General features: G+C 48.0%; 1 protein-coding gene across 4 annotated transcripts in view; it reads right to left on the bottom strand.

The window, feature by feature from the left end:
- The window catches only part of Clstn1 (calsyntenin 1), a 63,979-nt gene extending 37,077 nt beyond the window's left edge, over positions 1-26,902 (bottom strand). For all 4 annotated transcript variants that reach the window (XM_038332885.2, XM_038332883.2, XM_038332884.2 and 1 more), the window contains exon 1: positions 26,778-26,902. In XM_038332885.2, the coding sequence (XP_038188813.1) occupies positions 26,778-26,868 (91 nt within the window). In that variant the 5' untranslated portion in view covers positions 26,869-26,902. The remainder of the gene's footprint in view (positions 1-26,777) is intronic.
- Positions 26,903-27,323: the final 421 nt, after the last annotated feature.

The raw sequence follows: 27,323 nt of genomic DNA on the forward strand, positions 1-27,323 counted from the left end.
TGTGCACATATTTCCCCAGCACTCATGAGGCAGAGGCAGGTGGATCTCTGAGTTCAAGGCCAGCTTGGTCTACAAATTGAGTTTCAGGACAGTCAGAGCTACACAGAAAAACCCTGTCTCAAGAAAAAAAAAAAGGAAGGAAGGAAAGAAAGAAAAAGAAAGAATGAATTTGGCAGTAAGTTATCCTCTGGTTGGCATGTTGTCCTCTGACCTCCACATGTACACTGTGGTACACACATGCACAAACACACACCAATAATATTAATAATAAAATGTAAAAACAAAAGACACTCTCAGACTGAGTCCTGTCTCCAATCATAAATTCTGCTCAGCTCAGACCATCCGTGGTCCTTCTGACCAGCTGAATGTCACAGGTCTTCAGCTTCTCAGAGCTATGTGTTCCCAGCAATCTCTGGCCTCTGTGCAGAAGGCAGGCTGGGCTCTCGGGACACTTGGGCAGAGCACAAACATAGAAATGCGTCCTCCTTCCAAAGCTCTTCAGCCCTGCTGACAGTGCCCTTGCAGAGTGCTGGTGAGCCAGCGCTGAGTGAGCCAGCTTCACAATGAGGAGCACATGCCAAGGCAGCCGCCGACGCCCACTCGCCTGCCAAAGGTCAAGTGAGAGCAAGCAAGATATTCCCCTCCCGAGATATACAAGCCATTGCTTCTCAGAACGTATGAGCCAGAACCAGTCAAGAGTCAGTCAGAAGCCTGAGGAACTGTAATTCCACCACGTAAACTAGACATGTAGACATGGAGACGCACGCTTTTAATCCCAGCACTTGGGAGGCAGAGGCAGAGGCAGATGGATCTCTGTGGGATTGAGGCCAGCCTGGTCTACAGAGGGAGTTCCTGGCCAGCCAGAACTGCACAGTGAACTCTGGGATCAAAGGCACGTGCCCCATGCCTGGCCAGCAGTTTAAAAAGAACAGAAGGGCAGAAAAGACGGGAGGCCTGGAACAGGAATCAATGAGGTTACTGGGCAAATTCTGCTCTGCCTGGCAGAACTGCATGGGGTGGGGTGCGGGGGCAAAGGGGACTTTCTTTTTGCAGAGGTGGTTTGGTATCCAGGGCCTCACACATACTAGGCAAGCGCTGGCAGGGGATGAATGGACCACCTCACTTAGGTAACCACCATAAACCTCTGAAGGCTGTAAGCACCATATCAATGTCTCAGAAGAAGCAGTGAAGGCAGGACCAAACTTCTTAGGCCTCCTTCCAGGCTGGGGGACAAGCCCAGGACCATCCCCCCTCAACTAGCAATTCCTCAAACTCCATTAGCATAACTCATGCTAAAGAGAAGCCCCAGATGCAAACCTTTAGAGCAGTGGTTCTCAACCTGTGGGTCGTGACCCCACAGAGGCCTAGGATTAGATGTTTATGTTACAATTTGTAACAGTAGCAAAACTACATACAGTTAAGAGGTGGAAAAGAAAATAACTTTATGGTGTGTGTGTGGGGGGGGGGTGTCCCACAACACGAGAAGCTGCATTAAAGGAAGGTTGGGAATGGCAGCTCTAGATTTATTCTTTCTCCTCAACAAAGAGCGTGTCACACAGTGCTGGTGCTAAGGGTAAGGCGGAAGAACCTGGCCCTGCTTCTCCTCAATCTACCCCCAGCCATGGGCTCAGTGGATGCAGCCGCTCTCTCGGATTTTGTAAAATGCTTTCAAATTATTCAGTGATTCCCCCCACTAAAACTAAACACTGGGGCCAGGTGAGCAGCTCGGTGCTTCCCACTCTTTTGGCCTCTGTGGGCACCACACGCACCTGGTGCACTTACACACACACAGGCAAAACACCCATAAAGTGAAAATAAATAAATGTGAAAGAGAAACAAGCTAGCTAATTAAATGTGCAGAGCTGGCCCTCTAGAATCTTCCCTGGTTAAATCAGCCAGGGTTTGTCTCCAGCCAGTGTCAGAAGTCCTCTAGGGCAAATCCCAGTCCTCTTCCCTAGAGAGGCAACTTGGATCCACCTCATTAAGAAGAGCAACATTTTCCACATTAAAACCACTTCCACACTCTAAAACATCCAACTGTGTCATTTATGTGTGTTAAGCCGGTGTGAATTATAAAAATACACAGTGTACTATGAATTCTGAAATCACACATCAGCCCTTGGTTTTCTTAGCAAACAGCACAGAGAAGGGGCTGGGAGGCGACTCCGTGGACAAAGCACTTGCCACACAGGCAGAGGGATGGAGTTCAGGTCCCTAGCACCCAGATAAGAAGCAGGACAGCACCCACCTGCAACCACAGCCTTAGGAGGTACAGATAAGGGATCCCTGAGACTGCCGATTCCTGAGACTAGATGATCAGCGAGCTCCAGGTTCAGTGAGAGACGCCGCTGCCTCAATATACAGAGAAGTGATTAAAGCGGGCAGCTGCTGTCAACCTCCGGCGCAAGTGTGCTCGTGCACGCACGCTCGCATGCGCGTGCGCACACACACAGCCGCTCCTACCACAGAAGCACCTGGAGTTGGAGGTGGAAGGATCAGGAATTCAAGGTCATTTCCAGCTCCTTGAAGTGTTCAAGGGGAGGAGCGAGAAACACAGTTGTAATTTCTCTGTCCGTGAAAAGCACTAGCTTGTGACACGGGGTCGGAAGAGGCCGGATTCTCTATGAGGTGATAGTGGGTTTAAACACAGCACAGTCAGATCCGGCCCTGCAGGGTCTCACGGGCTTGAAAGCTGTCAAGAGGGGTAGGATGACTATGACAGACTGGCTCGCGGGAGAGAAGGCCCCAGGGCTTCTCCCACACAAACTGCAAAGGAGGGTGACAGGGGAGAAGCAAGAAGCGCCCTGCCTGGCCCTGCAGGCAAGGGAAGGCAATCTGCCAGGGCTGAGGGACAGGAGACCGGAAGCAGAGACACCGAAGATGAGACACAAGGAGCTACTTAAGCTGTGATGTCAAAGCCTTGGCTTCTGCAACACACAGCAGGGAGGGGTTGGCTCAGTTGCCAAAGCGCTTGCCTTACAAGCGTGTAGACCCAAGTCCACTATGTAGACTAGGCTAGCCTAGAACACACAGAGGCTACCTGCCTCTATCTCCCAGATGCTGGGGTTAAAAGCTTGTGCTACCACATCAGCTTAACAAGTTTCCTTTTAATGCTTACAGTGTGGTGAGGATGTGGCTTTGGGCAAAGCATGAATCTATCCCAGGCAGCAGCGGCGGCAGCAGCATACTGCTTCTGCCCATTAGCTCAATTTTCTACCACTGGGCCCTCCATAAAGGTTATGTTTCATTTTCCAGTGCCTTCCTATGACATTCACACTGTTCTAGAACAAAAGCCACTGCAGTGACATTAACTTAAGATGTTACGTTTCCAATCTAACTATTTTTTCTCAATATTAGATTTGTCCTAAAGCAGGGTAGGCAGCCACCCAAACCATCTGATTGAAGGTCTGTGTGGCTGTCTCCTGAGCATCCTACAATGCTTGCAGTGTCCGGAGGGCTCGTCAGTCTCATCAACGTGCTCCAGCAGGTGAGCCAGCACCTGGAGGCCAGCTGCAGCAGGCAGGGCATCTCTTCCGCTGTTCCAGAGGGAGCTGGACCCAAGCACTGCAAACAAGACAAAGGCCCGTGCGCTCCTCTAGAAGTTGCCAAAGGTGACAGGAAGGAATGCAGGGAAGGCCGACCTAAAGTGCTGAGGAAATCAGAAATCTCCCTCTGGATCTGGCTGTAGGCTGGGAAGGTCCAGGTAAAGGTGGCCCCTGGGGTCACAGAAGTCTTTGTGTCCTGGACTGGGGACAGACTCGAGCAGAGATGCCGGAGCCACATCCTAAGCTTCAGCATCTCTGGGAACAGAACAGGCTCTCACCTGAATACGGAATACATAAGGGTACATAAGCTGGTGGCTAATGTTTGCAGCTCACCTCCCAGTTGCCTGACTCAGGTGGGTGGGGCCAGTTTCCTCTGAGATTCCACAGTGACTGTTGACTGTGTCTGCTGAGAACTGGTTTTGGGGGACTAAGTGCAATGGTAGGAGAAGAAGTCAAGGGGGTTGGGGGTGAGGCAAAAATGCTTCTCACTCAGGTGTCGCCTCTGGAGCCAGCAAAGGAGGGAAACTGGGAAATTCATTCCTGAAGTTGAGGGTAGAAGAGACCAAACATCGGAGAGCAAAGAGCCATACTGCTGTGAACCCCAGAGTGGCAGGAAAGGAAGCCGGCTCCTGACTGCAGCTTTGGCATGACCTAGAGGAGGCTGAGGACCTCAGATTGACCCAGCTTTGGGGTTGGCTGGGCCCTTCTCCCTAACAGAGAACCCATCACAATTGGTAACAGAGGAAGCTCAGGATCGGAGGTCACCTAGGGGAGAGTGGAAAGGTTCCTCGGCCTGAGTGGGTGGTTGTGCCTAGAAGCGCCTGCCCTCTGAGCACCCCCACCTTGGCAGGACCAACTGCAGCTGTCCATCACTGGCAGCAGTCGGGGCCATCAGCTCCTTGCGTTGCTTTGGCCCCGTCCTCTCACCCTCAAGCATCTCAGGGATGACTGCTAATTCTGAGATACGACCCAGAAGCTCCCACAGGCAGAGCCACGCGGGGCTGCAACCGTCATCATGCTGCAGCTTTCTGCGTTTGCTGCTCCTGTGTGCTTTCTAGTGCAAACTGTGCAACCAGTCAGTGTTTCCAAATCTCCTGATGGCTTCCTCAGAACAAACTTATCTGTCCCACCTTTCCATCTCCTCCCTGCTCCGTGCACAGGCCAGCTGGTCTCACATACTAACTTGACCGGGATGCTAATGATGCTGATGAATTATGGGATCTATCTGCAGAGAGCTTCAACAAGTTCATACGAAAACACAAGCCACAGCAAGGGATGTGTACCCCACAACCTGGTGGGGGAACAGGCCCCTCGAAAACCAGTTCATCTCGCATGTGTCTGGCCAGTGTCATCAGACAGCCGTACATATGAATTATTCAGACTATGTACGTTTATGCAGTTTTCTGTTGGGGACTGCAGACCACCAGACCCCGAGTCTCCTGTAAACAACTTGTTTTCCTCTGCTCTGAGCATGAGACCCTGATGGCAGGGGAGTGAGTTCTGATGGGTCAGCAGCTGAAAGATCCTGAGAGCTGGGGCGTGACCAGAACTTTATATAAGCTGCCCCTGAACGCAATAAATGGGGCATTCTTGGGGATTCAAGGATGACTCATGACTCTGTCTCTCTCTGTATGTGTGTTTCAATATCGAGCCCCTTGCCCCGTAGTGCAGGCAGGTGTAGTACTGTAGTACACATAGTACAGGCACTACAGGACCATAGTACATGTAGCACATGTACATGTACATGTAGCACAGATGTTAGTTTTCTTTTTTTCTTTTTGAGGACAGGATCTCACTATGTAGCCTGATCTGGCCTGGAACTTACTCTGTAGACCAGGCTGGCTTCAAACTCACAGAGATCCTCCTGTCTCTGCCTCCCAAATACTGGGATCAATGGTGTGTGCCACTATGAGCAACTTTCTTTTTACGATTTGTGTGTGTGTGTGTGTGTGTGTGTGTATGAGTGTTTTACCTGCACATATGTATGTGTACCATGGGCATGCCTGGAGCCCTCGGAGGTCAGAAAAGAGCATCAGAACCCCTGGAACTGAAGTTCTAGAAGATGGCAGTGAGCCACCTTGTGGGTACTGGAAACACAACCCAGATCCTCTGCAAAAGCAGCTTGTAAGTGCTGAGCCGTCTCTCTAGCACCTACAGAACTGAATGCAGAACGCACAAGCAGCAGATCCCCGAAGGTGACCATCCGGAGCAGCTGGGTGTGCAAGGCTCTTAACAGTGAGGCTCACTGAGCCAACTCTAAACCCAGTCTCCAATGTCCTCTTCACTGCTGTCAGAGAGCACAGGCCAGGCTCGCCCTCTCCCGCCTCTTTTGTCACCGCCACATTTGTCTTGGATTGAAACAGGGCAAGGCCCTGTCTTGAGTCGGTAACTCACAGTCCAGCGGCATTTCCAGGTCCTGTGTATTTTGAGTCTCCTGACCTTCATGCACAATGGGAAACTTTATCACACACGGTTCCAAAAAGGCCACGCGGTATTGAAAACCTGCTGACATTCATTATCAATGCAAAATCCTTCCCAGCTGCTTCCTTAAGTACTGTCAAAGGCTAGTTACAATCACCTCTAAATCCATAAATCCTGGCCAGAACACCAGGGTTCTGTCCTCGCTCCTGATTTCTTCTCCTTTGCTATTTACGTTCCCGTGCTGCAATGATAGCAAGACTGGTGCCCTGACAATCCCGTGTGACTTAGAAACAAATGCTAACGCTCTGAAGATAGACAGAAAAGGAAGCTGCCCACATATTCAGCCACAGGGTCTCCCAAGAAGCTTGTTTATTTTTACCGGAAAGAACAGAATGTAACAATGAGACAACTTGACTCCCAGGTAGGGGACCATGAAGAAGAAAAGAACTAGTTTTGCCTGAGCTGTTCTGGCTGTTCTAAATCCCAGGACACCAAGCTATGCCATCGCTCTCTTGAAGGGAACTACGCTGCTCACAAAGACGGATTTGTACGAGATGGAGATGGGCCCACTTGGTAGGCATTGCTGCGGAGGAACCACGTCCTAGGTTGGTTTCTGTGCCTTTAGAGACCAGGAAACTGTAGGAGCCAGCCACATGATTCACATGCACAGGCTCTCTGGATGCTTCTCTCCTGAGGTTCTCAGGAAGTCAGGCCTGAGACTGAGCAGCAGCAGCAGCTATAACGGGCTTAGGGCAAGCACGCCCGAGCTCAGACCTGAGCCCCTGAACATGCGATGAGGCTGTCCCTTATATGCCAGCACTGGGAACAGGATGGGAGCTGGGGACTGGCCAAAGAGAGGTCGGGAGGCTTACTATGAGTTAGTAGCCTCTTCGAAAGGGCACAGAATCAGGAGAATCAGGAACCCACAGGAACCCAGACCACCCTCCAGCCACCTTTCAAAGGCTCTGTCCTCAGTAGGCTCTCTCTAACCCATTTGTCAAATGGGAGCCGATGCGAAGCCAGAATGAATGGATGGAATGTGCAGTGATTAATCAGCCAATCAGAGGGAGGGTCACAGGCAGCCAGATGAATGGAATGGAGGAAGGACAAAGGCTTGCACCAGAACAAAGCATCACACTGAGAATCTGAGCCAGGCAAGGGCTAGCAGGCTACACCAGTATTGTCCTGTACTGTCCTTGTGTAGGGACCGCCACTGAACCCTCAGCCTGAAAGGTGACATCCACACCACTGGAGGCAGCCAGAGAGAAAGAAACGAGGCTAGTTGATGGAAACCTGAGAATCCAAGTCACATGAAGAACCCCTGAGAGAACAAAGGAAGCTTGGCTTGGAGATGTCAAAAGCTGACCTGCCTGGGGAAGTGGAGGGCAAGGGCTCCCTTTGCGGCATTCTGCCAGAGCTGGAGACGGCTCAGGGGTACTTGATACTCTTGCAGAGGACCTGAGTTCAGTATCCAGTGGCCACATAAGGCAGCTCACAACTGCCTGTAACTTCAGCTCTTTAGGATCCAATGCCCTCTTCTGGACTCTTCCAGAACCCTAATGCACATGGTACACAGACATTAATAAAGATTAAAAAATAAGGGCTGGAGAGATGGTTCAGTGGTTAAGGGCACTGACTGCTCTTCCACAGGTCTTGAGTTCAAATCCCAGCAACTACATGGTGGCTCACAACCACCTATAATGAGATCTGGTGCTCTCTTCTGGCTGCAGGCATACATGCAGTTAGAACACTGTATACATAACAAATAAATAAATAAATCTTAAAAAAAAAAACAAAAATGTTTCTGTCACTGTTGGGACTTTCTCAGTAAGCTAACAGCACCATTCCTACTGCCAAAGAAACTGGAAAAGAATGGAGTCAAATAAACATGAATACTCACAGCAGCAGATGAATGGACGAGACGGGGCATACTGTTTGCTGCTACTTTAGAATGTCCCCCTTTCTGTCATCATTAGATAATGTGGAAGCCGGTTACTGCCCTAAAGGCCTAAGGAATGAGATGCAGAGATGGGAAAAAGATATCGGCCATCTCAACCCTATGTAGATACAGGCTAATGTGCATTTCAGAGTCCTAGCTATTGACTAAATAAGGTTAAAAGAAAAACAACCTAGCCGGGCGGTGGTGGCGCATGCCTTTAATCCCAGCACTTGGGAGGCAGAGACAGGCGGATCTCTGTGAGTTCGAGACCAGCCTGGTCTACAAGAGCTAGTTCCAGGACAGGCTCCAAAGCCACAGAGAAACCCTGTCTCGAAAAACCAGAAAAAAAAAAAAAAAGAAGAAGAAAAACAACCTAAAGGTAAAAAGCAGGTTTTAACACATAGTACAGGTATATGGTGGGCTGTGCCATCCAGGCTCATGTAAGCACACCCTATGCTTATAGAGTGATCCAGTCGCCGAACCACACATGGCTGGTGTAAGTACACCCTATGCTTACAGAGGGATCCGATCACCTAGCACACATTCCTCATGATACCTCTCCCCACAAAGCAACATGTGACTAGATTAAAAAAGAAAAAAATCTAAGCCAGGGCCAATAACACGAGCCTACAGTTCCTACAGCTTGAAGTCAGCGTCTGGAGGATCACCTTAGACTAAAGAATCCAAAACCAGCCTCGTGAGTACCCCCAAACAAAACACAGACGGACCCTAAATCAGTAGTTCTCAACCTGTGGGTCACGACCACACAATGGTTGCCTATCAGATATTTATATTACAGTTCATAACAGTGGCAAAATTACAGATATAAAGAAGCAACTAAATAATTCTATGGTTGGGGTCACCACAACATGAGGAACTGTATTAAAGGGTCACAACATTAGGAAGGTTGAGAACCACTGCCCTAATCAATGCAATAATGATATAAAAGTAGTTATTTAAGCAGGGTAGTACTAGCACAGGCCTTTAATCCCAGCATTTGGAAGGCAGAGGCAGGCAGATCTCTGTGAGTTCAAGGCCAGCCTGGTCTACAGAGTGAGTTCCAGGACAGTCAGAGATACACAGAGAAACCCTATCTCAAAAAAAAAAAAAAAAGAAAAAGAAAAAGAAAAAGAAAGAAAGAAAAGAAGAAAACAAGAACAAACAAAAAGTGGTTATTTAAGAAATCAAAACAAAAGTTAGATCTGTATCAGGAAATAAATAGAAAAATCAACAAAATCAAATCTGGTTCTTTGAAAAGATGGAAAAAAATAAACTTGTAGCCAGGCTAAGAAAAAGATTCCTGATATCAGAAATGACGGCTCAGTGGTTAAGAGCACTGGCTGCTCTTCCAGAGGACCCAGGTTCAATTCCAAACACCCATATAGCAGCTCACAATTGTAACTCCAGTTCCAGAAGATCCAATGCCTTCTGGCCTCCATGGGCACTGCATGGATGTGGTACACAGACACGCAAAATAAATATTAAAAATAAAGCTAAAATATTTTAAGAAATGAAGACACCATTACAGATTCGTGGACATTAAATAGAACAAAGGAATAATATGGGGGCTGGAGAGATGGCTCAGAGGTTAAGAGCACTCACTGCACTTCCAGAGGACCTGGGTTCAATTCCCAGCACCCACACGGTAGCTCACAGCTGTCTGTAATTCCTGTTACAGACAGGATCCAACGCCCTCACACAAACATACATGCAGGCAGAACAGCAATGCACATAAAATAATTTTTAAAAAAAGAATAAAGGATACAAATAATTCTATGCACACAATTTGGTAAACTAAACGAAACAGATCAATTCCTTGAAAGGCAAAGTCTGCCAAAACACACACAAGGAATACACAAGCCAAACAGATAACAAAGGAAAAAGAGCCAGATGGCTCTGTACATGGCGATAAGCTGTTAAAACCCCTAATTCTGCTCTACAGCAAGCCACAGGCCAGCAGAGCACAGCCACAGGCCGGCAGAGCACATCTGGAAGGGTGTGCTCCACCCAAGAGACACAAAGGAATCGAGTCTCAGTGAAGAGCCAAACGCAGTCGGCCATAGCGCACACCTTCAATCCCAGCACTCAGAAGGCAGAGGCAGGAGGATCTCTGTGAGTTCGAGGCCAGCCTGGTCTACAAGAGCTAGTTCCAGGACAGCCAGAGCTTAGTGAGACCCTGTGACTACATAAATGGAAGGATGGACAGACGGACGGACGGACGGACGGATGTATGGATGGCTAGATGACTGGATGGATGGATGGATGGATGGATGGATGGACAGACAGATGAGTCAGGTGTGCCTGTCGCTAGAGCCCCTTGAGAGATTGAGGCAAGAGGATCATGGAGCTCATAAGAGACCAGCCTGGGTGACAAAATAAAAGCCTCGTCTCAAAGGGAAATGCAAGCGAGAACATGAGGATGAGAGGCAACTCCGCGAGAGAATGAACAATCTTAGGCTAAAGACCTGACCCACCAGAATCTTTTTTTAAATTTTTTTTTTGTTTTGTTAAATTTTTTTTAACATTTATTTATTTATTATGTATACAATGTTCTGTCTATGTAGATGCCTGCAGGCCAGAAGAGGGCACCAGAACTCATTACAGATGGTTGTGAGCCACCATGTGGTTGCTGGGAATTGAACTCAGGACCTTTGGAAGAGCAGGCAATGCTCTTAACCGCTGAGCCATCTCTCCAGCCCCCACCAGACTCTTCCACAGACAGCAAGGCGAGTGAGTGTGTGAACAGATGCCCACACGCTGTCTTCAGGAAACTCCCTGTCTGAATGACAGTGAGACTCCACTAAACATACCAACGATTAGAACAGTCAACATGCAGCACACTGAAAGCATCGAAACACAAGCATGCAAACACCCACAAAGACATGAGCAGCTTGAGACGAGAGATGCCATCCACCTACTGTTCTGGTACTTGCCCATGTGAACTAAAAATGTAGGGCCACATACACATCTGGGCTGGCAGGTAAACACACTTGCCACCTAACCTGAAGATCTCGGTCCAATCCCGAGACCCACACAATGGAAAGAGGGAACCAATGCCTTAAGCTGTCTTCTGATCTCTGCACTTATGACATGGCACATGTGAGCACACACACACGTAGAAGTGAACTTAAAATTTTTTTAATTTTATTTTTCAATTGTGCATATTATGACATGTAATTTCATCAATTTTAAAGAGGTATGGGGGATTTACAGGGAATTAGTAAAGCAACACACACACTTATCCAATTGGTCAGAACACATCACGTCATTATTTCACCCACAAACAACCCTAGCTATTGTTACTATCTCATTTCACAGACAGAAAATCTGGGTCACAGAGAAAATTAAATAACCATGCTAGAGCTCACAGAAAGGGGTAACCACACCCAGATCCACCCTGTGGAGACTCTGAGCCAATGAAGGCTGCCTTCCTGCAGCAGGGCCAGAATCAGCTTCCAAGGCAAAGCAGGGCTCCTCCAGAGACAGGTGAGCATGGAAGACAGCACTCAGAGCAGCATTTTGTCAAGCCACAGTCAATTCTTTCTAAGGTGTCTGCTCGAGGTGAGCGCAGTGCAAGCTTCTGAGGTGTTTACACATGTAAATGTCATACAAGGCACAAGCCTGGTGTGGTGGCACACACCTTTAATCCCAGCACTAGGGAGGTGGAGGCAGGCAGATCTCTGAGTTCGAGGCCAGCTTGGTCTACAGAGTGAGTCTACACAGGGAAACCGTCTTAAAAAATACATAAATATAAATACAATGTAGTAATTATTAAAAATATTTCGGGATTGTGCTGGGGTTTGCGGCGCATCACGCCCTTCTGCACTCTATGCAATGCCATACAGTTCGTGAACCCGGCAAGTGGCTGGAGATTGAAACACACAAAGACACACAGACAGAGACACGGGTCATCCTTGAAACCAGAATGCCCCTTTATTGTGTACCAGAGCCACTTATACAGAGATTCTTAACTGATAGCCATGTCCCAGCCGAACGCACCAGAAACCACTCTCCTGCCATCAGGAACTTCTGAGGGTCTCGTGCTCAGAGCAGCTGAAGGCTGTCTCAGAGCAGAGGAAAACAAGTTGTTTACTAGAAATTCAGGATCTGGGGAGTTCACAGCTCCCAACAGGGTTGAACCCAGGGCTTTGCATTTGAAAGCACATGCTCTAACATGGAGCTACTACACTCCCAGTTGCACCAGGACTTTTTGTTTATTTTTAAGTTTTTTTTTCTATTTACATGTATTTTTATGAGTTTGTGTGTACCATATACAAGCAGGATTCAGTGGAGACCAGAAGGTGTCAGATCTCCTGAAATTGGAGTTACATGTAGATGGAAATTTCTGTCCCACCTGGTCCTACAGCTGTTCAGTTCCAAAGAAACAGAGGCTTATATTAATTATAAACTGTTTGGCCTGTTAGCTCAGGCCTATTATTAACTAGCTCTTTCAACTTAACTCATAATTCTTATCTATGTTTAGCCACGTGGCTTGGTACCTTTTCTCAGTAAAGCATTCTCATCTTGCTTCCTTCTGTGTCTGGCTAGCGAATGCATTTCTGCCTTTTCTCTTCCCAGAATTCTCTTAGTCTGTTTGTCCCACCTATACTTCCTGCCTGACCACTGGCCAACCAGCATTTTACTAAACCAGTATGAGTGACAAATCTTTACAGTGTACAAGAGCATCATCCCACAGCAGTTACAGATGGTTGTGAGCCACCATGTGGGTGTGGGAAACTGAACCCCAGATCTACAGCAAGAGCAGTAAGTGCTTTTAACCTCTGAGCCATCCCTCCAGCCACCTCCATGTTCATTCTTAAATCTGCTGGTCCTGAGCTACAAAAACCACTGATAAGAGGTTACTTCTGCTTTGGTAAAATGTGTAAGCAACAGGATTTCTGAAGTTCCTTTTACTTCTAGAACTCCAGCAACTGTGAGTCAGAAGCTGGGGTGTTTGGATTTTGTTATTTAGATAACAGTAACTTTTTTTCTTTTAAAATTTAAGGGTTTTAAGTCCCTAATGTCCTAATGCAATACCATCCAAGGTACCAGAGCTTGTTTAAGTGGGCAGGCAAGAGTCAGCTTTACAACCAAGGGCTGTCAACACACACAAAAAGTAATAAGGACTGGAATAGAGCACAGTGAGGCAAAGCCCAGATGCAGGGGATGTTGTCAAAGCAAAAACAAGGCATTGGCTTTGTCGAGGGCAACACCAAAACAAAATACCCAGAGCTACCAGTTCACAGCCTTTCCCATGAGCACCCAGGCAGGCTTCTGAGGGTGGATCTGTCACTGGGGAAAGCCAGATGCCGAGAAATCCCAGTGGATTTCTCAGAAAATAAAGCCAAGAGCAAACACAGACTCCATTCATCATGAAGCCTTTACAATGAAAGGACACACTTAAAGGCTTCCAGGGGCTGCTGAGGCCAGATAAACAAAGGTGATAATTTGTTACTGTCGACTAAGCCAACTCAGTGGTCCTTGTCCCACTACCACCACCTCCCAAGAGAAAGGGAAGTGTATTGGGGAGCAGCCTGCAGTGATCAAGAACACTGGCTGCTTTTGCAGAGGACCCAGGTTTGGTTCTCAGCACCCACATGGTCACAACCTTCTGTAACTCCATTTCCAGAGGGCCCTCCAATGTCCCCTTCTGGCTTCCATAGGCACTGCAGGTATGTGCTGCACATATATACATACAAACATACAGGCAAAACACCTACACATATAAAATAAAAATTAATGAAATACCAGGCATGGTAGTGAACATCAGTAATCGCAGTACTTGGGTGGTCGTGAGTTAAAGGTCAGCACTAGCTACATGAGCTCTATAATACAGCTCACAAGCACATACCATTCCAACACCAAGGGGAGGACTCTCCATTTGTGAGGACTCACTGGGGAATGGTGGCATGCATGGTACCACAAGCAATGCCAGGCCTGAAGGCCAGAACGCCACTCTCTTCTGCACTCCATGGGGCCCCTCGTGGTTAATGAGGAGCACAGTAAGAAGCAGCAAGCGAACCCTTCTGTGCCACAGAAAGGCCCCTTGCAGACTGCGCTCTGCACTGTCACCCAGCATTCAGAAGCAAACTACAGGTGACTTACCCCAGAGGGACAGCGGCTGGAGTGTGCCCTGAGCTGGAGTACGCTCTGGTGGGTGGTATGCTCCAGTCTCTTGGGGAAGGGTCTTTTCAGAAGGTTTACACCTTTGCTTAGGTGGCCCCCGTCTCTTGGGGGGGTCTTCTTTTCGAGAGGTCTACACCTTTGCTTAGGTGGCTCCCGTCTCTTGGGGGAGGTGGCTCTTTTCGGGAGGTCTATACCTTTGCTTAGGTGGCTCCAGTCTCTTGGGGGGGGGGGTCTTTTCGGGAGGTCTACACCTTTGCCTCAGTGTGAGGCTGAACTTTCCTCAGCTATTTCAAACAGAACAGACTGGATAGAGAATTCAGCTCACTTCATAATCAGAGACTAGAAAATAAATCAGGGCCACTCTGACTAAATGTTAACTATTTTGTTTTTGGGTTGCTGGACATCAAACCCACGGACGCCTGCATGTCAGCAAGTGTTTTTTTTTCTACAACTGAGTCACATTCCAGCTCTCTAAACTCTTTTCATTTTAGGAAAAAGAAATGAATGTGTTAAATGACCATGTGGTGACATTATTACTGTCTCTGACTATTAATTTGCTCAACTGATCTTACTTTTGATTCCTTTTATTTTGTTTCTTGGCTTTTTACCCTGGCTGTCCTGGAACTCACTCTGTTTACTAGGTTAGCTTGGAGCTCACAGAGATCCTCCTTCCTCTGCCTCCAGAGTGCTGGGACTAAAGGTGTGAGCCACCTCCAGCCTTCTAACATAGTAAATATAGTAAATACGCACAGAAACAAAACCATGTTAAGTTCCTTAAAATCCTTAATTAAGTCCGAGAATGGCCTAGAGTGTAATCCTAGCACTAGGGAGGTGGAGGATCAGGTTAATGGTCACTGTAGGCTACACTTGAGACCAACTTGTCTCAAAACAGGCACACCAAGTTCTGTGTGGAGGGGGATATGAGATCACAATACAGGAACCCGAAAAATTGGTAACGCAGGCTCTGCTTCTCCCCTGATTGATTATTACACATGTGGCTTGGTCTGGTTTCAAACTCCTGAGCTAAAATGATCCTCCTGCCTCAGTCTCTGGAGTGCCAAAACTACAGGCTAGTGCCACCATACCTAACTCTGGTACAAAGAGCAAACGAGCCACCTGCCTCTGCCTCCCAAGTGCTGGATTAGAGAGTGAGCCACCATATCCGGCACTGCAGCGTGTTTTCAGTGAATGGCTTCCAGTAAAGATAACAAAGAACATGAACGCCCCATTAAGAATATCTCAGCCAGGCAGTGTTGGTGCAGGCCTTTAATCCCAGCACTTGGGAGGCAGAGGCAAGTGGATCTCTGTAAGTCCAAGGTCTACAAATCGAGTTCCAGGACATTCAGAGCAGTGTATCAGCTCTGTAAAACCTTGTGCCAAAATCTAGATTATTTTTATTATATGTGCATTGGTGTTTTGCCTGCATGTATGTCTATGTGAGGGTGAGAGATCCTCTGGAAATGGAGTTACAGACAGCTATGAGATGCTATGTGTGTGGGTGCTGGGAACTGAACCTGTGTCCTCTGGAAGAGCAGCCAGTGCTCTTAACCCCTGATTACACTTTAAATGTCCTTTGCATTTATTTACTCTTATTTACTATGTACGTGCCTTGTCTGCATGGATCTCTGTGTGCGCGGGCATGCATTGCTGCAGAGGGTGTTGGAGCCCCTGAGTCTGGAGTTACACACAATTCTTAGTCAGTGTAGGTGCTGGGAACTGAGCTCAGTTCCTTCTGTAAGAGCATCGCTCCAGCCCCCTTCTGAGATTTATTATCAGGTGAGTGTGCATGTGTGCACGAGGTGTTGTGTCTGAGCGTGGGCACGTGAGTGCCACAGCCCATGTGTGGAGCTGGGGCTGGCTCTCCCTTTCCACTGTCACGTGGAAGGGTCAGGGTCGCCCAGGCCCCAGACTCCAGTCAACAGGCTTCCACACCGAGTGTTTTCACCTGCTGAGTTATCCGGCTGACTCTAAAACACACTTTTTATCTTTACACTGGTGAAATACTTCTACAAGAGCAAATCTGATTCTTATAGATTAAATAATTTGGAAAACCCAAGAGACAGTTTCAAACAGCCACTCAAGTTGAATTCTTTAGTACAAACGATTAGATGTGATCAGCCACTACTTTATACAACGCACATTAATAAACAGTTCCTGAAAGACATGTGAAGTGGCCCATGCCTATGGTCCCAGGACTGGAGAGGGAGAGCCTGGGCTATATACAGCAAGACCTAGGGTCAGAAAGGGTCAGACAGTCCCCATGGTGGACACAATACCTGCCCTGATCAGGAGCTGAAGTAGGAGGCTCGTGCACTATCTCTATACCTGCCCTGATCAGGAGCTGAAGTAGGAGGCTCGTGCACTATCTCTCCTCTCTGCCTCCATTCTTCCCCTTCACCACACTAGGGGGCTGCTGTCCACCCTTGGCCCATCCTGCTGCGCTCACTCGGAACTCTGGAACTCGTAACCGGAACTCTCCCTCCCGTCTCTTCAGCGCACGTGATTTGCGAGTTTCGGCTACGATTGTCCAATGAGGTGCTGCTGGGTGTGACTGAGCCGTTTTCCTACAAATCTCCACTCACATTCACTACAGGCTGAGGAAATTTCAGTGGTCAGTTGGCAAACTCCAAGGATTTTGAAACGTTAGAAATATAAAGAAACGGGGCTGGAGAGATGGCTCAGCGGTTAAGAGCACTAACTGCTCTTCCAGAGGTCTTGAGTTTAATTCCCAGCAACCACATGGTGGCTCACAACCATCCATAATGAAATCTGGTGCCCTGTTCTGGCCTGCAGGGATACACACAGATACAACACTGTATGCATAATAAATAAACGAACAAACAAACAAACTTTTAAAAAACCATGTTAAGAAATATAAAAAAATAAAATGAAATGTGAGTTTCAAGTTGCTGTTTTCACGGATCAACAAACGACTGAACGAGTGACCTTCTGGGTCATCTTAGAATCACCTATAACTGTGGTCCCAGGAAGCACTGTCAGGGCAAAGCTGGCTTCCAGTGCGACACAGTTCCAGAAGGTAGCAGAGCGCATGAAGGGACGGCTTTGCAACGGAACCAGATACAGAGGAATAAAATATGTTCGGCGCATCGGGAGGAAAGATTCCAATCAGGACAGACTAGACATGGCTTAACTTTGTCAACATCCGGCTATTTAAGCCAACGTTCCATTGCTCCCCTCTGCACCAGCTGCCTCAGTTTACCAGCCTATACTCAGATTTCTGAAAGATAAGAAAATTAATCAGCTTCCAGTTAAGAGGCTGAAGAAGGATTGTTTGGGCCTAAAACAACCTCAAGTCCAACCTCAGGGAACACAGTGAGACTACATCGTAAAATTAAAAGACTGTTGGGCTGGGTGCAGTGCCTTTAATACCAGTACTCAGGAGGCAGAGGCAGGCGGTTCTCTGTGGCCTTTGTTATTAAAGTCCCCAGAAGGGGAGCAGTGTGACATCCTGCAGGACCCAGATAGCCCAATGGTAGTGCTTGCCTGTCATACACAAAGCCAAGTTTAATCCCCAGAAAAGGGGGGGTGTAAGGGAAAGGGGGGAGCAGAAGAGGAGTGAGGGTGGGGGGATCAGAAGGGAGGGCAAGAAAAATGGGGGGAAGGAGGAAAAGGAAAGAAAATCCATGCTAATCATACAAGTTTAAAAGAGGATGTGGGGGCAGGGGCTGGAGGCAGAATCTGAGACAGGGTTTCTCTGTGTAGTCCTGGCTGTCCTGGAACTCGCTCTGTGGACCAGGCTGGCCTCAAACTCAGAGATCTGCCTGCCTCTGCCTACCAAGTGCTAGGATTAAAGGCATGTGCCACCACACGGCTTAAAAGAGGTTTAAATATATCCAATTCATCTAGAAAAAGGATTCTTCCCCCCCCCCCATTATGTGTGTGTGCACAGGAGTTTGGGGGCATCCACCTCAGCAAGATGTAGGGGTCAGGGAACAACTTTCAGAACTCGGTTCTCTCCTTCCACCACGTTTCTTTTTTCTTTTTTTGATTTCAAATAAACATTGAATGTAAAACAAACATTTCTTTTTTAAAGATTTTATTTATTTATTATGTATTCAGTGTTCTGCCTGCATGTATCCCTGCAGGTCAGAAGAGGGCACTAAATCTCATTACCTATAGTTGTGAACACATGTGGTTGCTGGGAATTGAACTCAGGACCTTTGGAAGAGCAGGCAAAGCTCTTAACCACTGAGCCATCTCTCCAGCCCCAAACATTTCTTTTTAAACTGAACTTTTTTACATCTAATGCCCCATTCAAATGTTTTATCATCTTACATGATATCTTCAAAATCTGTTATCAAGGATACATATAGAAAAGCCTTTTTTAACAAATAGAAATAAAGGTATTTTTCAGCTTTTATTATAAGATGACATAAAAAGTTTACTCAATAGAAGTAATTTCATTACTATTCAGGGGAGGGAAGTCACCAAATTTTTTGTGCAGACAATGCTAGCCTTCTTTTAAGCATTAAAAGCATAACTGCTTAAGAAATGACATAAGCAATAATTCTACAACTACATCTTCCCTAAAATAATCTATTTTTTTCTTTTTTTATATATGCGCACAGCTTTAGCAAATTAAAGCCCAAGAGAAATGCTCAGAACCCACACCCAGCAGCCAACACTGCAGCTCTCTCTTCCCTATATTCTAAACACAAAAACCAGAAACTAAGAACTTAATACACAAATCACAGCCACACTATTTAAACAGCCTCACAGTTAAACACATCGTAAAGACCATGAGAATCCAGCTCGGCTCTCCAGGCTTGTGGGACAGGCGCCTTTACCTTCTGAGCAGTCCTGCTTGCCCAACAGTTAAGGTTTTTCTTGCTGCATTCTATCTTAATATTATTTATTTTACATGTATGAGTGTTTCACCTGTATGAATGTATGCACACCATGTACATATAGTGCCCCCATAGATTCCCCGGAACCGGAATTAGGGATGGTCATGAGCTGCCACGTGAGCACTGGGAACCGAACCTGGGTCCTCTGCAAGGTCAGGGCTCTTAGTCCCTGAGCCATCTCTCCAGTCCCCGAATTGTTTTGCTTTTGCAATACTGAGGATCAAATCCAGGACCTCACACACACACAGTGTGTGCTCTAGCAAAAAGCCACACTTGAGCCATAATACTTATCATTTTTATTTATGTGTATGCCACATGTGTGCGTGTGCATGAGGGAGGTCAGGAGAGGGCACGGGATCCCCGGAAGCTGGAGTGACAGGCAGTTGTGAGCTGCCTGGTTAAGACTGCTGGGAACCGAACTCAGCAGGTTCTCTGGACTAGCAGCAGCAAGTCTTCCCTGCTGCGCCACACTGCAGCCCCAGGGTGTTTGTTTTCGATCAGAGACTCTGAAGTACTACTTACTCCAGGGCTAACCAAGCACAGGCACTCCCACACCTGGGCACAGCCTTTTTAAACCCTTGCCAAGTTTTGCTTGGGAATCTCACACAGGTGTCAACAGCTATTTAGAGAATCTCAGATCAGCCCTCACCAACGCAGGGCTTAGAACATACCCTGAGGACTTGTGAGATACCCTGCCGTTAATGCAGCACTGTACCTGGGGGCTCAGGCACAAAGCCGCCAATCCCCACTGCCAGTTCCCGCCCCACAGTTCTTCCACACACTTTACCCAGAGGAGGCCGGAAAAAAATTAGAGACACGTCAGCGCACACTGTTCTATTTCTTTGATAAATGTTTGAAATGCATGGCAGGGAAAAAAAAAATGAGGGATTAGCTGGGAATTTTAATTACTGTCATTCTAGGTACTAATCCCGTATGCAATTTGAAACTGGCAGGAATTAGCCAACATACTTAAAGGTAAACACAATCTGTTTGACCCAGGGTTTTAATCCCTCCAAATCACGCACCAACCCCACCTGCTCTCACTGTCTCTGGTGAACTTAGAATAGCATGGCTCTGGCAAGGTGCTGTGCACACAAAGAAGGGGCAGCCTGCATCCTGAGGCTACTAAAGAATAAAAGGCCAGTCTTCCCATGAGGCAGGAGGCAGGCATCAGCTGGGAGACTACGCCCTGGCCGGTCCATCTGAAAGGCTGGGGCAGGAGGACTGCTGTAAGCTAAAGGCCAGCCTGGGTGTGAGTTCTAAGCCAGTCTAGGATACATAGTAAGACTCTGTTTTTTTAAAAAAAAAAAAAAAAAAAAAAAAAAAAGTGTGCAGTATACACACACGAGTGCGGTTTGAGCTGTAGAGTACTTGCCTAGCAAGCACAAAGTCACACTCGAGTGTGAGGTGTGTGTGTCTGTGATCCCCAACACCCATAAACTGGGCATAATTAACTAGCACTACATGCCTGGTCCCAGCACATGGAGGCACAGGCAGAAGGATCAGAAGTTCAAGGGTCATTCTCAGTTTCTTCGTATGGAGCTGGAGGCTAGCTAGGCTAGGCTACCTGAGACCCTGTCCCAAAAAAACTTTTAAGTATTGGGAAGAACTTAGAATATTTTTGTTTCTTTCATTTTAAAGAGGTATGAAAGATGGTATTTATTCTTACTAAGTTTCAAAGTACATTTGATTCTAAAAGCATGTCTCTAAATGTTTGTACTGGGATTAAGATTGGGTAAATAAGGAACATTAATTAAAGAATAAAATCAAAGGACCACACAAAACAATTTTCTTTTTAAATCCATCTTCAATTAGCTTAACAAAAATATAATGAACGAGCAATTGTCATTGTCTAAGCTACTTGTAGCCTAGGAATTCATGTGGCATTTCCGACCCCTTCATGAAGTTCGGCCCTACTCAGAAGACTAGCCTCACAGTCTGCATGTGTCCCCAACATGAGCTGGCTCCATCTCAGATCACCAAACAAGAGAATCTGGGAGATACTGCGCCACAAAATGTTGTGGGTCAGAGCGAAAAGTGACAAAGAGTCTCAGGCTGAGATGACGCCAAGATAGGAAGGATAGGACTGGGTCCAAAGGAAAGCAGAGCATGAGAGAGGCTTTGTATCCCGAGTCCCATAGGTGCACACAGCCTGTCTGTCCAAGGGGGTGGGGACCGGCTGCGCCAACAGAAGACAATGCCTTCAAAGTTCCTTCCAGCTCAGTTCAAAACCTGGGACACAGACGTGAAGGAAGGAACTGGTTAGGTGAAATGTTTCTTTGCCCCATTAAGAAAAAACCAGCAACCTCCAACTTAAGAACAGACAACTGGGAATGTCTGAGCAGAAAACTGCTCCCTTGAGTGACTATGGAGGTCACAGGACGCCACAGCCTCAAAGTCTGAGGTTAAACAGTTAAACATAAGGAGATTAAGCAGGAGGTTAAGGCTGGGCGGTGGTGGCGCACACCTATCATCCCAGCACTGGGGGTGGCAAGTGACGGCAGGATCACAACTGCAAGGTCACACACACAGCAAGTCAGGAGGCCAGCTCAGGAGACTGTGCCACGGCTCAGCCTGTGATTAACATGCTGCCTGCTGCCTGCTGCACTAGCGTGAGGTCCCGAGTTCAGACCGCCAGCCCCACGGAAGAGCTAGGTGTGCTCTAGAAGGTCTGTGCTTACCCCTGGGGTGGAGAGAAATGGAGACATGTGGATTCGCTGGCTAGCCAGTCTAGCTGACTGGTAAGCTCTGGTTCAGTGAGAGCCCCTGGATGAAAGTATAAACTGGAGGACAACGGAGGAGGACACCTGATGTCAACCTGACATACATAGAAACACACCGCAGAGTTCATGGCACTTGCATCTCCACAGCATCGTTTCAAAGGGAGTGCTGGGATGTAGCTCAGCAGCACGGCACTCGCCTAGTAAGCACAAGGTTCCATCTGCAGTGTGATTACTTAGCACTTAATTTTTAAATGGTTATAGGAAACAGAGGTCTTCTTTCAACCTCAACTCTGCTCAGAGGCTGAGTGGTGACCTAGCATGCATGAGGCCCTGGGTTCGGTTCCCAGGCCAAAGGCAAAAGATGAAGAAAAGGAATGAGTTAAACAGAGAATCTGAGCACAGACTCAATGGGAGTTCTATGGACAGAGAAGCAGCCTGATCTGAAAAAACAGGAGACTGAGACAATGTCCACCCTGACCAAAGAGGCACAGAGGCAAACACTGGCCTTCTTTTGGTACGCTGCCTGCCACCAGCTTCCAGCTGGGGTTCGGCATGGAAGGAAGTTGACCTTCAATGCATTTTTACAGGCTTTTAAGATACTTCATATCCAGTTACTTTGAAATAACTGAATCTTTGCCGAGAACCTTTTAAAAAAAAAGAAAAAACACTCAGCAAGACGTCCTGTGAAAATGTCCAGTCTAATAATATCATCCTAAAGCTAAATGATCAAATGAGCGGAGCCATACCTAACACGCTGCAAAGGGCTGTGAACGCTGACCAGTGGTGGTCGCTCTTCAGGTGACCTGTCCAGGACGTGGCTGTCACAGCATGAGGCTCCCACCGGGGACCTTTTGGGAGCCTCTGCTTGTGTCTAAGGACCCCGTGGGGTTGGGGTTTTTTAACAATGAAAGACACGACTCTGCAGAAATCATCTCCGCCAGACAAGAGAGCATATTCCTCACCTTCTGTGTAAGCTGTATTTTATTTTAAATTTCCATTTGCAAACATGGATTTTCCTTGAGAAACTCTGCTTCTCCCAAATCAAGACCACAAGAAAAGCAAGGTAGAATGTTCTGAAGCCTCAACTAGAATAGCCTGGAACTCACTACATGGCCCAGGCTTGCTTCAAACTCATGCAATCCTCCTGCTTCACCCTCCTGAACTTTATGATGACAGTTATAAGTCATCATGCCTGGTTTGTTTCCATTTTTTAAAAAAGATTTATTTACCTTTTTTTTTAATGTTTTGCATGCATGTGTGTATGTGCCCCAAATGTGTGCAGTGCCCTTGGAGACCAGATGAGGGCACCAGATCCACTGGAACTGGAATTAGGTAGCTGTGAACCATCATGTGGGTGCCAGGAACCAGACTTAGGTCTCTGCAAGAGCAGTAAGCTCTCTCACCCACTGAGCCATCTCTCCAGCCCTGCTTCTATTTTTAAGGGTTCTTTTTAATATTCTATTTCTTTATATTGGTGGGAGAGCTTGTACATGTTATGACACAGGTATGGCATGTCGTGACACATGTTTGGTGATCAGAAAACTACTTGCAGGGGTTGGCTCTCTCCTACCACGTGAGTCCCAGAGACAGAACTTACAATCAGTCTTAATGAAAAGCATCTTTACCCATTAAGCCATCTCACCAGTTCTGCTTCAATTCTTTTACATGAAATAAAATTCTATCAAGAAAATCACATTTTTCTATCTTACAAAGCAATAATGAAAAAATGCAATTAGTTTATCGTTTGCAACAGGGTCTCATATGGCCCAAGCTAGCCTCTGTCTATGCAGCCAAGAATGCCCTCAAATCTCTGACTCTCCTGCCTCTACCTCCAAGTGCTAGGATTACAGGTGCACATCATGGCACCTGAGCTGCAATAATTTAGTGCTGTGAAATTTCACGTGTCTCAGGTTTATCATTTTAAACACTCAGACTTGTTTTTAATAAGTTTACCCCATTACTGAAAAATGTTACAATTATAGCATTTTCTGATTTCGATATAAAAATGCTGTATTTCACAATAATGTCATTTTAGGCCACATTCTTCATATCTAAAATATGAGGGTTTTTTTTGAGACAGGGTTTCTCTGTGTAGCCCTGGCCATCTTGAAACTCACTCTGTAGACCAGGCTGGCCTCGAACTCACAGGGATCTGCCTGCCTCTGCCTCGCGAGTACTGGGATTAAAGGTGTGAACCGACACCACCCAGCTACTTGATCTTTTTTTTAATTAAAATGAAATTCTATAGTACTCTAAAACAAAACAACTAATTAGCTAGACAGGAGGTACAGGCCTGTAACCTCAGCAGTAGGAAAGAGCCGGAGGGAAGCCCCATGAGCTCAAGGCCATCCTGGTCTACACAACAAGCTACAGGCTACAAAGTGAGACTATCTCAAAGATGGAATAAGAAAAAGAAAAAAAATAAGAGTTTCAAGACAATTAATACACCAATGCAATTTATATTAGGATAGCTATCATTTTCCCTCTAAGTTTGCATGTGAGCTCTATTCCATCAATAATTTTTCAAGACATATGGAATATGAATAGTAGCTTATGCCATTCTGTCTGGCAACATGAAATGAACTTAATGCTGAGGTGGAATTGTGGCCCAGTAGCAGGGTACCTGCCCAGCCTAGGCAAGGCCCTGGGCTCTGTCTCCAGCAGCAGCATTGCTGGGAGGACTCAGATGTTAATTGAAATAATGAGTCTACAGAAAGCACTGCCACAACTTGGCTATTTACATATAAAGCTCATTTGTAACATTTCGAACTGAAATTGTTTTATTAGCATGTCATGGAATATTCATGAATGTGCAAGCTGAAAAAATAAGAAATAACAAATGCAAAAGAAAAACTGATGTTCAAATGTTTTTATTTTGAAGACTAAGAACCCCAGTGGACCATAACTGCACCAGGGAAAAGCTAGAGAAATCAGATTACAAATGACTCACTCAACCCAGTGGAAGCTTTCCCTTCCTCTCGGCCGTCTGCCGTAAGGGGGACAATCAGCTGAGATGATACCATAGTTCAACCAAAGTAATTAAATGATGGACAGTGGACGCAGGTATAGGAACAAACTTAAAAATCATGGATTCAAAAAGGCAGGGTTACTGTCAACTAAACCAAATATGACTTGAACTGTTTCTAAAATACCCAAACCAAGCACTTTTTTTTTTTAATGTATGAGGGTTTTCCCAAAACTGACTTTTCCCCCTTCTTGGATATATATATCAGGCTTCAAACCTCATTTCAAACTTGGCTTGATGTAACTTTTAAAAAATCCAATGCAGCCTAATTAGATACTTAGTGTCGAGGGGGAGCTGACTTTGACAAGAATGGACAGAATGTTCTAAACGAAATAAAAGCAGTTTTCTCAGTTTATCGCCCCCTGGGTGGCACACTGGAACAAAGGATGCCTTGGCCTCTTCTGCCCTTTAATTTGTGAACACGACTTTCCTAAGTCAGGCTAAGGAGAAAAAGCAATCTTTTTTTAAAGCTTGCAAAGTTATAATGTGACCATCTCATCCAGATTTCTATTAATCTACCTCTCCCAAAGTTCTCTTTATTACCAAAACACACACTCGAAGAAAACAGATTCGAGCATCCTATAGAAGATTTACCAAGAATACCTGAAGACCAGGGCCAGTGTTTACAATCTCAAGTTCCACTCAAAAGCCTTCATCTGCAATGCGTAAGCTTCTTGGTGGCAAGCTCAGTCAATATCAGAAGGCAGGTAAAATGTTTAACTGAAGTGGATGAATAATTACAACAATCAGTTAATGAAGAAATACTATTTGCTACCTCCAATCCTAAGGAATTAACTAACAGTGCTTCTAGTTTCTTGCACATCACCGCGAGTAAAGCTGCAGGCGCTGAACACTTGGCTCACACCCGGTGGGTGAGAAGTGGTCACAAACACCTTCTCGATTTCGCCTTTGGGTGAAAGGGTGGGAAGGAAGCGGAGTTTTCGCCTCTGCTACTTCGGAAATCACGTTTAAAGGACTTGGAGAGGAGGCGGAGAGGGGCGAAGTCGTGGTGTCCACCTAGCCGCTGCAGAGAACCGGGACCTTGGAAAAGGGGTGCGGAGGAGTGGATTCTTATGTAAGCACACACCAAAATCCGTGCGTGCATCCCTAGGCTGATGCACTTCTGAGCACCCAACACACGTACACTGCATCCCACTCAGGGGCGCACCCCCCAGGCTGAGTTCGCTACCGGAAAGTGGGCTGACCCCCCCCCACTCCGTGCGTCCCCTGATCTCTCAGATCAACACCTCCACTACCCTGGGGCTGCAACCGGGACGGTCAAGGCCCAGGTGCCCTGCCTAGGCAAAAAACTGGCTTCCCCGGGCAACTGCAGCGCGCGCCTACGTTCTCCGTAGCTCAGTGGCCGGCTCTGCAAGCCTGAACCTGACCCTCCGGAGCGAGCCGGCTCCGTGCTCTGCACTCAGCCCGGAGTCCCGCGCCCAAGCAGTCAGTCCCACACTCGGGCCGGAACCCTGCGCCCCAATAACACCACATTGCTCGGCTCCGATCCCTGGGCGCTGATACCATTCCCGCAGTGGGTCCTGCACCTGTGCACCTGATAACGATCTCTGCGCTGGGCCCCGAACCTTGCCGTAGACGACTTGCGCATTCGGATCCGTACATCGCCCAATACGATGCGTGCACTCGGACCTGGTACCGGACCTGGGCCCTGGCACCATTCCCATACTCGGACCCAAACCCCTACACGACTCCTGCACTCTGTCCCCACCTTGCACCCGGTTACTACTCACGAACTCGGACCCAAACCCTGCTCAAAACGATTCGCGTACTCGGATCCGAACCCTGGGCCTTGGCAGTATTCCTACACTCGGACCCGAACCTTGCCTGATACAATGCGCGCACTAGGACCCGAACCCCGGGCTCTGGCACGATTCCCGCACTCGGCCCGGAACCCCGAGGCCCTGCACGACTTCAGCGCTGTACCCACCTTGCCCACAACCCAACCGCCCCGCATGACTCCCGCCTTCGGGCCCCCACCTTGAACCGAGGGCACGGTTCCCGCACCCGGCCCCGACCCGAGCCCCGCGGCCCCGCATGACTCCCGCGCTCCGCCCAACCTTGCACCCGGCTATGGTACCCGCACCCGGCTCACCGCGCCCCGCCGCTTACCTCGCGCGGCCCAGACCCCGCCGCCGCACAGGAGCCCGGCCAGCAGCAGCCGGACGGCCGGGGCCAGCGCGGACGCAGGGCGGCGCAGCATCGCTCGGGCTCCGGGCGCCGCGGCCGGCCCGACGCGGAAGCGGCAGGGAGGCGCGCGGGACGCTAAGAGGGGCGCAGGCAGCCGGGGGCCCCGCGGCTGGGCGGCGCGGCGAGCACCGGGATGAGGGCAGCAGCCGCCGTGCTGCTGGGCCGCGCGCGCCCTCCCCTAGTCCGCTGCGCTGCGCTGGAGGCGGCGGCTAAGATGGCGGCGGCGCTCTCTCTCGGGTCCGGCGAGGGTACCCGGCCGGGGGCGGGGTGGCGGCGGGCGGGCGGGGCGGGGAGGGAGGGAAGGAGGGAGGGAGGGCGCGCGCGCACGCTCCCCGTTCCGCGGGAGCGCGAGCCCACAGGCTGAGCCCGCGGTGCGCGCCTGCGGGGACGCGTCCAGGAGGATGGGCCCAGGAGCAGCCCAGAGGGACCGGCGGGGACATGCAGGACGCGCCCCCTGCCCGCGGCCGC

Source organism: Arvicola amphibius, chromosome 6 (assembly GCF_903992535.2).
Source record: "Arvicola amphibius chromosome 6, mArvAmp1.2, whole genome shotgun sequence".
In the NCBI taxonomy this organism is placed as follows: domain Eukaryota; kingdom Metazoa; phylum Chordata; class Mammalia; order Rodentia; family Cricetidae; genus Arvicola; species Arvicola amphibius.